The sequence below is a fragment of the Amblyomma americanum genome, chromosome 7 (assembly GCF_052857255.1).
Source record: "Amblyomma americanum isolate KBUSLIRL-KWMA chromosome 7, ASM5285725v1, whole genome shotgun sequence".
Classification (NCBI taxonomy): domain Eukaryota; kingdom Metazoa; phylum Arthropoda; class Arachnida; order Ixodida; family Ixodidae; genus Amblyomma; species Amblyomma americanum.
The window spans coordinates 77,155,626-77,167,940 of NC_135503.1; the positions used below are offsets into that span (position 1 = coordinate 77,155,626).

Sequence of the window (12,315 nt, forward strand, 5' to 3'; positions counted from 1 at the left end):
AGTCGCCGACCGATTTTTCAGACTCGAAGGGACCCGAAAAATGGTCCGAATAATTGAACAGTCCGAAAAATCCGTGAAGTACAAAAAAAACTACTTTATTGAGATGAAATCTGCTTAAAAATGTCACTGATTTTACCTCGCGACAAATTTCTCTTGCTGGCGACGATTTGCGCCTGTATTTGCGCCAAATTTGTGCTTTCACTGTACACGATCGACAGAAAGGTCACCGCATTTAGTTGGAATACTTCCCACGCTTCTTTGACGGACCTGGCGGGGCCATGTTGTCCACAACCCGAGTGTGCACTACACCGCTCGTCAAACACACACAAAGATAAGGCACTTTTCGTTCAAAGCGGCGGAACCGCCGGACGCAATAACAAAACGGCGAACGGATGTAACTTCGTGAAGACTGAGCGCCACTCGGTCAACGCGGTCAGAGGAGCCCAAGTGACGAAACGGCGAATGGCAAACGTATGAGACCCGCAGTGATGGCTCAATGGTTAGGGCGCTCGGCTACCGATCCGGAGTACCCGGGTTGGATCCCGACCACGGTGGCCGCGTTTCGATGGAGGCAATGGAGGCACACGGCGCCCGTGTGCTGTGCGATGTCAGCGCACGTTAAAGATCCCCAGGTGGTCGAAATTATTCCGGAGCCTTCCACTACGGCACCTCTTCCTTTCTTCTCTCAGCCCCTCTTTTATCTCTTCCCTCCGATATGCGAGATAGCTCCTGCACAATTTCCTTCCCACAACGACCAATTTTCAATGTAAGGGACAAGCGATAACTGCCCGCGACAACACCGGCGACAAAAGCAAGTTGACGGCGATGACAATCCGGCTGCCACCTCAATGTGTCAGAGATCGCAGGGACCTCTACTGGCAACAATCAGGACGTAAGTGTGTCAAGCCAATCCAACTGCAGTGTAAATCCACCTCAACCCAAGATGGCGCTTTCTGCGCCGGAGAAAAGCCGATAAAATGGCCAATTTTGGGCTGCAGGCGACTGAAATTAGTCCGAAAAATCGAACTTTCGGACTTCTGAAGTCCGAAATACCCGTCGCGAATATGTATGTGCTTCTATGCAGTGACTGACGGTGCCTCACCGAGGTCCGGAACATCCTACAACTCCGAATTATTGAAGTCCGAATTACCCGTCGGCTACTGTAATAACATTAATCTATCCTGAAGCTAGGAGTCCTGCTTAGAAGTGCAACACCATTTTGGAAACAATATTTTGGCGTTTGAAAGAGCAGTGGCACGAGCCATGCACGACAGACTCTGCAAATAGCATACATAACGCACGCACACAGTAAAGCTCGACTTGAAATAGTGTTTTGCACATGTACACCACAAAGCACGCAATGCTCTTAGCAAAACGCTATCCCATATGCCCATTTTATACTGGCACAACATTCTGCAGTGTCAGAACATCGCTGTGCACTCATCGCAGCTTTGGTAGTGCTACAAGGAATTACCGAGATGGAGTAAAATGAATGTAATTACCTTGGTTTTGTTAACAATAATCTGTATTAACCACACGACACATCATTATGATAATGATTTAAGGCCCTCCTGTAGAAGATGAGACTCGTTAGGTTTATTAATCTGATGATAAATGACACAGTCATCAACATTAATAGGAATTAAAGACTGGTGGGTGCCCGCAGGTGCACATACAGGGGAGGGTGCTCCACAGATGGTATCTTCCAGACCAAGAGTGTGCCCCATCAGCTTCGATCCACTAGGGGCGCTGAGGGTGTGCAGGCTTCACGGACGCACATGTGCATGCAGTCCATGTGTTCTATTTTAAACCGGGTTTCAACTGTATGTCCTTTAGGAGGCTTCGCATGAGAGGCTGCAATCAATTCAATACAGTGGTTGGAACAGCGAAACAGGGTGGGGAGAGCCCCCTGGCTAGGGAAATAGAGTACAGCCCGCTTATAAAGAACATGAGCGTCACGCGGCGTCTGTTCGTTATATCCCGAAGTTCGCAGTAAGTGGACTACAGCTTTAAAGACGGTTGCTTGTCAAAACACAAAATTTTTTCTTTGCGAAAAAGTCTGTGATGGACGTGTGTTTTTGCAGCGCAGATCCGATGAGGGAGGTTTCCGGATTATTTTAAGCAAAAGCGTGCTCTTCGCCGAGACCCTTGGCATAGACAAGTTGTCTGGGGCTCTCTATGTAGCCCATTGCTACAGGCGCGCTTATGGGTGCTGGCTCCGTAGTTTCATCCTCTTCTGATTCCTCCACGTCACTCTCGTCCCGCACTTCAGAAACGATGCCCTCCGTGCACGGTTCCGCGCTGTCGGCGTAGTCATCGACAGGAATAAAATCATTCCAACCAATGTCATGGCCCCCCATGTCAGAGTCGACGACGCGCTGCAACAAATCGCTGCCGGGCTGGTCATCTTGCGAAGCATCAGGCTCGGCGTCAGACACTGTGTCGACGAAGCCGGCCTTGCGGAAGCAGTTCCACTTGCCAGTGGCCGTCAGCTCCGTCCAAGCCGCTTTCATCATCTCAACCGCTAAATACAATCGAAATGGGCACGGTGTTCCCGTCCAACATTCCGAATTACAACCAGGGCGACCAGGGCCCCGAAATTTGAACGAAGCCAATGAAACGTCCGCACCGCAACAAGAGTGACTGAAGCGCGCGATGGGGTAGACGTGCAACGCACACAGGCGGCACTCAAGCTAAAGATACAGACGCAATCGCCAGCGGAGAGTCCGCACCGCAACAAGAGTGACTGAAGCGCGCGATGGGGTAGACGTGCAACGCACACAGGCGGCACTCAAGCTAAAAATACAGACGCAATCGCCAGCGGAGAGACCAATGAGGGGCGTCCGTGAGCGTCACTGCAGCCACCTCTTGGCTCCCACGGAAGGCCTGCTTCACGGAGTGAGGCCTTCGCAATCGGCACCGGCGTGGTTGATCACGGAGGCCACGCACGGATTTGCGAGAGAGGAGAGGGAAGTGGAGTAGCGAGGAGGGCCGGGAGGGTGGTCTTGGAAGGTGCGCCAGCGGGGAAAGGGTAGCTCTCTTAAGAGCGGCACGAAACGGGGCGGGCAATTCAACCGCGATGAGGCTTGAGAAAACATACCACACGGCGGGCGCACAAAGGGGTCGGAGGCAGGTTATCTCGCGTCGCGGCACCGGGTTTACGCCGTCCATTCGCTTCCTCCGATCAGCAGGGCCTAATGATGTTCATTAAACGTGATTTTGTGCCATTGAAATAAGGTATATTTTGACGGTCGTGCAGGTCTCGCTCGTTGTATGCGAAAGTTTCTCTTAAGGGCATCAGTTTGAATTAACGAGCTTTTACTGTATAGTACACACCAGGTATTTCAGTGACCACTTCAAAAAAAAAATTTTCTATATGAGCTTTCAGGGGCGAAAATATGGCTTTTGCGGCGGAGTATTACCGGTGTTGGCGGACACCAGAAAAGTGGTGAATAGTCTTGTGTAGGAAGCCGGTTAACTAATTTTATTAATTTTTTAACTAGTTGAGTTAGACGCCTAGTTGCAATTAGAGATTTGTAGCCGGTCATTAGCAATAGCCACATCAGTTGCTTGCATTTCAAAAACTTGATTACGCTCACCACTGTGGCTCGACAAACTTTGGCTGTGCCGAGCGCAAATACATGTGCTTTCGAAAGTATGCAGACAAAGCAACACCGTCAGTGCACGTAATTAGTTGAAAACGACAAATTTTTGTCGAACCCCAGTGCCAAGGGTAATCCCGTTTTCAGAATTCTAAAAACTGATACGGCCATTACTGACGACCGGCTACAAATCTAATTGCAGCTAGGCGCCTAACTGTACTAGTTAGAAAGTTATTAAAATTTACTTAACCAGCTTACTACTCAAGACGATTCACCGCTTTTCTGGCGCCTACCAACATAACAATTATTGGTCTTGGGGGAAAGGAATTGGCGCAGTATCTGTCTCATATATCCTTGAACACCTGAACCGTGCAGTAAGGGAAGGGATAAAGGAGGGAGTGAAAGAAGAAAGAAAGAGGTGCCGTAGTGGATGGCTCCAAAATAATTTTGACCACTTGGGGATATCTAACGTGCACAGACATCGCACAGCACACGGGTGTGATAAACATGAAGTGTGGCAAGTGCGCTGCACGCACTCGCGCGCATGGGGGGAGAGAAGACGACGAAGTAGGAGAATACAGATTGGCTCGACCGTATGCTACGTGTACTGTTTCATTGCTAATTATCATTACTACGATACAACATATTTTGGCGACGAGGATGCTGTTTTGATTCGGGACCTTCACGTGGCCTGCTCACCATCCGTCATGAGCTTTTCTGGGCTTCAGCCACCACCACCCTTCCTGCCGACTCCTGGTCGTCCTGCCCTTCCATGGGAGCAATGGGAGCTGGCGTTCCGGAATTACATGCTGGCCTCTGGTGCCTCTACTCTGGGCGCGGACAGGCGGAAGGCCATCCTGCTGAATTGCCTCGGACTGGAAGGTCAGCGCATTTTTTATACATTGGCGCCGCCGTCTTCCACTCCAGCGCCTACAGCTGCGGCTTCGCACTCCGGTGACGAGGCGCCCCGCCTTGACGAATTTTATGCGGCGATATCCATCCTGTCGGAGCATTACAAATCATCCGTAAATGTAATCGCCGCACGTCATCGCTTTCGCCGTCGAGTTCAGGCTCCAGGAGAGACAACCGATGAGTCAGCCTTGTCGGCGACTGCGGGTTTGGGACCATGGCGGACGATATGATCAGGGACCAGCTGGTGGAGAAGACCTCGAGTTGCCATCTGCGTGAGTGCCTACTCATGGAAGGCTCCTCCTTGACTCTGTCGCGCGCCATGCTCCTTGCTCGACAGTGTGAGCAAGCTTCCCGGGAAGCCAGGGAATTGGCTGAGGAGGACGCTCCAGTACATCGTGTGAGATGCGAGCGCGGATCAAGACAAACACCACCTCAGGCCCATTGCTGCAAGTGCCAAAGTCAACCATCACAACCTGCTGCTGCAATACCAGAGCGCATGTGCTACCGCTGCGGTTCTACAACTCACCTAGCGAACAACCCTGCATGCCGAGCCCGCAACCGCAAGTGTCGTCGGTGCGGCAAGGTGGGCCATTTCGACTCTCTCTGCAAGTCGTCCGACCGTCCTGTTCAAGTTCAGCAAGTTGCAGATACTGCTGACACATCGTCGATGCCGGATGGCTCCAGCAGTGCGTCTATTCTCAATGTTGAAAGTCAAAAAAACGGAATTTTCGCCTCAGTCCTGATTGAAGGCAAGTTCATCCGCTTCCTGATTGACACCGGCTCATCTGTGTCAATTATTTCTGAAGACCTCTACCACCGATTCTTCGCTAAATGTTTCCCGCTTAAATCAACTGCAGTTCAACTATTAGACTATTCTAAGTCTCGGATTATAGTCCAAGGGTGTTTTGTTGCCACAGCAAAGTTCCACGACCGTACTGCCTGCATCCTGTTGTACGTTGTCTCGGGAGGCACAACGCTGCTGGGCCTGGATTCCATTGCCGCTCTACAAATGAAGATCAAAGGTGCATCGTTGGAATGTCTTTCCATGACACCTGATACGCCTCTGTTACCTCCTGAGCTACGTCCACACTTCGAACATCTCTTCTCCAAGGAACTCGGAGTTGCTCGTGGCTACGTGCACAAAGTCAGAGTGCAGGATTCCATTTCTCCTGTTCCTTGCAAGCTCCGACGGCTGCCGTTTGCCATTCGTCAGCAGGTGTCCGAGGAACTCCAGAAGCTTGAAGCTCAAGACATCATTGAACGGGTCGACGCTTCCAAGTGGATTTCACCCATAGTCGTGGCTCAGAAAAAAGATGGCTCCATCTGAATGTGCGTCGATTTGCGTGAGCCGAACAAGGCTATTGTGGTCGACAGTTTTCCTTTGCCTCAAACGGAAGAACTTCTACATAGCTTGGCCGGGTCAAAGCGTTTTTCGAAGTAGGACCTTGCCTCGGCTTACCATCAAGTACCACTTAGCCCTGAGAGTCGGGAATTGACCACATTCATTACCCATGATGGCCTCTTCCACTTCAAACGAGTGTGTTTCGGCCTTGCTTCGGTGCCTTCGGCTTTTCAGAAGATGATGCACTTAATTTTAAAAGGGTGCAAAGGTGTCCTCTTCTACATCGACGACATCATAGTCCATGGCACCTCCCGACAGGAGCACCTGACCAACCTTCGTGCTGTTCTCGAGCGCCTGTCCCAAGCCGGACTCAAGCTCAACCACAAATGTGTCTTCGATGTTCCGAAGCTCACTTTCTTGGGGCATGTTGTCAGCGGTGAAGGACTGTTTCCGCTTTCTTCTGCCATCGAGGCGATTACGAAGGCTCCGACTCCATCTAACATCAGCGAGCTTCGCTCCCTCCTTGGACTTGCGGGTTTCTACTCCAAGTTTATCCCGCATTACTCCGACGTCGTTGAGCCTATGCGCGCCCTACTTCGAGGCAGCGACTCCGCCTTCACTTGGACTGCTGCTGCGGATTCAAGCTTCAAACTACTGAAGTCCATGTTGACGTCATGTGACGTGTTGCATTTTTTTGATCCTGCCCTTCCCGTGGTCGTAACGACTGACGCTTCCGGATATGGCCTTGGGGCAGTGCTTCAGCAAGACAACGGCCATTCCCTGCAAACTGTTGCGTTTGCCTCCCGTACCTTGACATCCCAAGAAAGAAAGTACTCTGTTGGTGAACGTGAGGCCCTAGCTTGCGTTTGGGCGTGCGAACGGTGGCACGTGTATTTGTGGGGCCGGCCTTTTGTTCTACGCACCGACCACAGTGCACTTGTCATTTTGCTGTCGACGAAGGGAACGGGCCATCGGCCGTTGCGAATTTCACGTTGGTCGGCTCGCCTGTTGTGCTACAACTACACTGTAGAGTACCGCAAAGGCAATGACAACTCTGTTGCGGATGCTCTGTCTGCCTTCCCTTACCGACCACATCGTGCAGTGAGCCCAGTGAGTTCGACGCCAGTGACGACGACTTCGTCCGCCTGCTATCGCCAGCCGTGACTCTACAAGAGCTTCAAGAGGCAACCATCAGTGACGCGGCAGTTGTTCAAGCCATTCAGTTTACATCGGCGACATGGCCGGACAAGAAATCCCTACCGGAGAACCTTAGGCCATACTATCTCCTGCGCTCGGAGCTGTCCGTCGTGCAAGGCGTCTTGTACCGAGGTGACAGGCTCGTCGTTCCCGAAAGTTTGCGACGACGCTTCATGGACATCGCGCACGAGTCACACCCCGGGATCAGCCGCACGAAAAGTCGACTGCGAGAGCTCTACTGGTGGCCGCGAATGGACGAGCACGTCGAAGAAATGGTACGGACATGCGTCGTGTGCCAGTCCTGTGACAAATCGGCTCGTCCGGTGGCAGCTCCTCTGCAACCTGTCGCCTTCCCAGAGAAACCTTGGGATAAGGTTGCCATTGATATCGTGGGGCCTTTGGACCAAGCTCCCAGTGGCTGCCGCTTCGCGATTACTCTCATGGATTATTACAGTAAGTGGCCCCAAGTTGTCTTCGCTGATGCCATCACAACTCAAACCGTTCAAGAATTCCTGCTTGGCCTCTTCGCTCGTGAGGGTTACCCTCAAGAGATTGTCTCTGACCACGGACCTCAATTTTCATCGATGGCCATGCAAACTTTCCTCCGCGAACGGGGGATACGCCATTGCTACTCTTCAGTGTACCATCCCCAAGCTAATGGACTCATTGAACGATTCAATCGAGTGCTTAAGTCCTACATTCAGCTAGCTCTGTGCGAGCGACGCGACCTACGTACAGCGATTGTGGACTACCTCGGTGTCTACCGCTGTACGCCCCATGCCACGACAGGAATTGCACCAGCTGTCCTACTTCATGGCCGGTTGCCCCGCACAAGACTTAACGTCGTAGGACTGCCGGATCAGTCCTTCTCAATGGATCCGACAAAAGCGCTTAAGCTTTTGCGGCAGATGCTTGACGAGAAACAAGCGCAATACAAGCTTTATGCGGACCAGCGGAGTGGCGCCCAGTGTCGTGACTTTCAGATTGGCCAGTACGTGCGTGTCCGCAAACCAGATGTGCAAGGCAAACTGTCAGCTCGGTTCTCGGAGCCTCGGAAGGTTGTGGAGCAGCGTGGACCTGCATCTTATCTGCTGGATGATGGGCGAGTGTGGCACTCGTCCAAGTTTTCTGCGGTTCGCCCAGAAGTAGTTCAGCAGCAACTGTCCTCCTCAGCTCCAGCGGCCCTTTTCGCTGATGTTTCGCCGCCTATCGACGGCAACCGCATGCCGCCGCCCAGTCCACAGTCCGGAGCCGTGGTCCAGGGTCCTTCTTCGGACGCGCCTTCAATCCATATGATGCCAGCCGTTCCGCCCGCTCCGGAATCGGCAGCCGCTCCTCAACCCTCGTGTAGTAAATCCACAGCGGCAACTGCGACTTCACCTCCTGCGCCGCCTCGCCGAAGTACTCGCAAAAAGAAGCGGCCCGCAAGGTTCAAAGACTATGACATCCGCTAGACATTTTGTTTTTTTTAAGTGCGGTGGAAATGTGATAAAGATGAAGTGTGGCAAGTGCGCTGCACGCACTCGCGTGCATGGGGGGAGAGAAGACGACGAAGTAGGAGAAAACAGATCGGCTTGACCGTATGCTACGTGTACTGTTTCATTGCTAATTATCATTACTACGATACAACAACCGGCACACAGCCGCCGCGGTCGCGTTCGAACCCGGGAACTCCGGATCAGTAGTCGAGCACCCTAACCACTGAGCCACCGCGGCGGGTGGCACAAGAGGTTCGTTTTGGGGAGAACGTCGGTGGAAGATGACACAAAGCAGGGGCGCCCTTCAACCTCACGGAATGAAAACAACGTGGCTCGGATCAAGGAAATCGTACAGCAAGACCGCACCATTACAGTCTGCATGCATATAGATGCTCTCGATATTAGTAAGACAACGTGCCACCAAATTTTTCGTGAGAACTTGCAGAAACGAAAGGTAAATGCCAGAAAACTGGTAATACTTTTCTGCAAAAGCCATATTTTTACCCTAAAAAGCCTACCGTAAAAACCGGACTATAGGTCAAACAGGAATATAGGTCGACCCCCTAACTAACCAATTCTAAAAATGAAAAAGATCTTTTTTCAATGGGAAAAGTACCGAAAGACATCCTTACTTTGAAACAAATGCGACTCGTGAGGTTGCACAATGGTGACAGTATTTAATTTCATTTAAATGCTGCTTATATGTACACCCGGCAAATTTTTTAACAATATCGCGCACCAATCGGCCCGCGTGTTTGTTTCTGGCACAGGCAAGTACGGCGCCGTAGAGCAAAGCCCTCCTCTTCATGAATCGCCGCAATCAGGATGGCGAGCCTTTGAATTGCGCCCTCGTGAGTCTAGAGGCACGCGCGATCTCTGCTGCTTTCACGCGGATGCATTCGGCAGTCACAGGCAGCGATCTTGCTCGCAGCGCAACACTTCCTTCCTATTCACGATACACTACGGTCTGCCCACGAAATGATGTTTTCTTCTGGTTGCTGCAAGTTGTAATACGCAGCCTCTGCCTCCGCCAGTACTGAATGCTCTTTTCGGATACTCCAAATTCGCGCTGTGCCGCCAGGTTCCCGTGAGCTTCCTCGTACTCAATCGTGTTTTTCTTGGAGGCGACGGTAAATTGCCGTTAGCTTCCGCTTTGCATCTACTGAAACGCAAAATGGCGGCACTGCTGCTGATGGCGATGGTGATGGAGGCTGTTGACTTCAGCCACCCATTGTTGCAAGACTTCCGTATTTTTTCCGCCAATGACCGGTATATAAGACGGGGGTCGACTTTTCACCATGGTTTTTTGAAAAAAAGTTCGACCTATATTCCGGTTTTTACGGTAAATTTGAAATTTTTGTTAAAATTTTCGCTGAAACAAACCCGGTATTATATATGCAACAACTTTTTAAATCTTTATCTTTCCAGTGAAACGACAATTTCGTAGGGCAGGTTCATGGCAACACTTCAAAGTAATTTGCTGCTTGAAAATTCACCTGGTTCGGGATTTGGAGGCAGTAGATGTCGGCAGCACGCGCCTGGTGAAATTTGGTGGCAACACAAAAGCTCATGGACTGCCAGGCCTGCTCTTGACTATTTGTGCTCGAATCAGCCAGTGCGAGCTGCACTTCTTGAACTGATGCTGCACGCCGGCGGCGCCACCAAAGGACTTCACGGAACTAGTGCAGTTAGTGCAGCCAAATCAAAGCAACCTGTAGAACTGTTCGTGGTAAGGTGTCATGTGAACCCAAGAGCTAGTATTATTCCCCAATTATTTGAAAATTTGAACATTCAGACACAAGAACTACTGTTGCTCATCGCATTACACATCCTTCAAAGAAGCCACAGCTGCAAAGATTGTAGGCATATAGAGTAGGTCAGCTAATGCAGCATGCAGTAGTCTGCAAGAAACACCCCAGACTCACTTGACTGTCCAATTCGTATCGTCATCCTTCAAGACTTCACTCTTGAAGCGCACAGTCATCTTCAAGTTCCGCCCACGGCAGGAACGCAGCCTCGGTACCAAATGCCTCCGTGGCGCTCTGGATGCCTTCGCTTTCTTGGCTCGTGGCTCAGAAGGGGGCATACTGGTCTCATCAGAGCGTGAGCCAGCAGAAGACGTGCCAGGTACGCTGAGCAGGGAGTCAGTCGATGCCTCCATCATGTCACGCACTGTTGCGCAGACTGCAGAAAAAGGCAATGTACCACCAGGATGAGCCATCTCATAGGTGAACTGGCTAGGCAGCCTGAAATATTACTCCAAGTCCACTCCTAATGAAAAGGGTATAGTACATTATGGTATGGTTTATAGGGGTTTATCATCCCAAAGCAAATTAGGCTATGAAGGACACTACAGTGAAGGGCTCTGGAAATTTTTACCACCAGGTGTCCTTTAAAGGGGCTCTGAAGCACCTTCCGAGGAGAGGACATCAATTTTCTCAATCACTGCACTGCGTCGTCACAAACACCTGAGCCAAATATACACTTCTACAAGCAGCAGAGACCGCACAATCACGCGCGTAAGAGGGCGAGCCCTTCCCGGCGGCTCTCTCATGCTCGCACCTTCCTCCGTCGCTCGCATCTACGTACACCAGTTGACAGATGGCTACTGGTTAGGTTCTATCAGACGTCACACAGCTACCGAGGCCGTGGCCAACAAGCCGCGTAGGTTCGGCGGGTGAGGAAGCTCTCCCCCGGAGGTGGGGCTGGCGAAGGAGTGCAGACCTTCCAACATGCAAAAAGTGACGAGAGGAGAGGGAAAGGCTCGAAGGCGCTGAAATTCAAATTTTGACTGCAGATAACTCTGTTTCTACAAAGCGCATAAAAAAATCCTTCGTGTTCAATATTCGTGATGCGGCATGCTTTAAAATCCCAGGCGTACCGCAACTTTATTGGAGCCCCTTTCAGAGCCCATTTAATGTGCACTGACATTGTGCAGTATACAGACCTCTAGAATTTCACTTCCACCGAAATTCGACCGCCACGGCCGGGATCGATTCCATGTCTTTCGGGTCAGCAACCGACCGTCATAACCACTGAACCACCGTGGCAACAGTATGCAGGATAAAACAGCTCAAAGTTGCAAAGGGGCTATGAAAGACTCAGTAGTTGAGGGCTCCAAATTAATTTAGGCTGCCTATGGCTCCCAATAAAGATGGTCACTCAACCTTGCCATCAAGCAAACAGAGCTAGACCCCACAACACAGTGCCTAGGCAAAGACTGTTCCCCTGCAGCCAACACGAAGACCTGCCCACTCCTTGAAAAAAGTGACCCAATATGAACTCTAATGGAGGAAAATCTTAAGCAGGTTTAACTCTTCACAATCAGGGAGATCCCAGGAAGGTGAAAGGTGGATTCCAACTTTGAGAACTAATGTTTACAACCGCCACAAAGCAAAAAACCAGGATGGAAAGACTTTTTTTTGACAGGACAGGCCAGGACTGCGCTGACACGTCCACCTTTTTTTAATTGCAAAATTGAGTAAATACAGAAAGAAAAAAAAACAGCCTATGTCTTACGAGATTTAGAAACAGGAACAATATTGGTAAAATCTATAGCATGGATTTAAGTGCAATAAATGCCCATTGCACTGCCATCATCCTCAGTGCAAAGTTTGAGTGTTCTTTTCTGTCATTTTACGTGCAAAACAACCTCCACCCCACAACTCCAAAATGTGAGGCGAATGCTCATACCACAAAGCCACCAGTGCAGTGGAAAGGTCAACGATTCAACCCTTGATTTTACCAATGCTGCATGGTTTTCTCCCCACTAGTAATGAAAGTA

The 12,315-nt window shown here is 50.7% G+C and overlaps 1 protein-coding gene across 5 annotated transcripts in view; it reads right to left on the reverse strand.

The window, feature by feature from the left end:
• LOC144099328 (uncharacterized) overlaps positions 1-12,315 on the reverse strand; it is a 44,776-nt gene that overhangs the window by 30,552 nt on the left and 1,909 nt on the right. For 3 of the 5 annotated variants that reach the window (XM_077632545.1, XM_077632546.1, XM_077632547.1), the window contains exon 2: positions 10,457-10,715. In XM_077632545.1, the coding sequence (XP_077488671.1) occupies positions 10,457-10,695 (239 nt within the window). In that variant the 5' untranslated portion in view covers positions 10,696-10,715. Of the gene's footprint in view, positions 1-10,456; positions 11,222-12,315 lie in introns of those variants that run through there. The other 2 variants (XM_077632548.1, XM_077632544.1) reach the window with 1 other exon arrangement.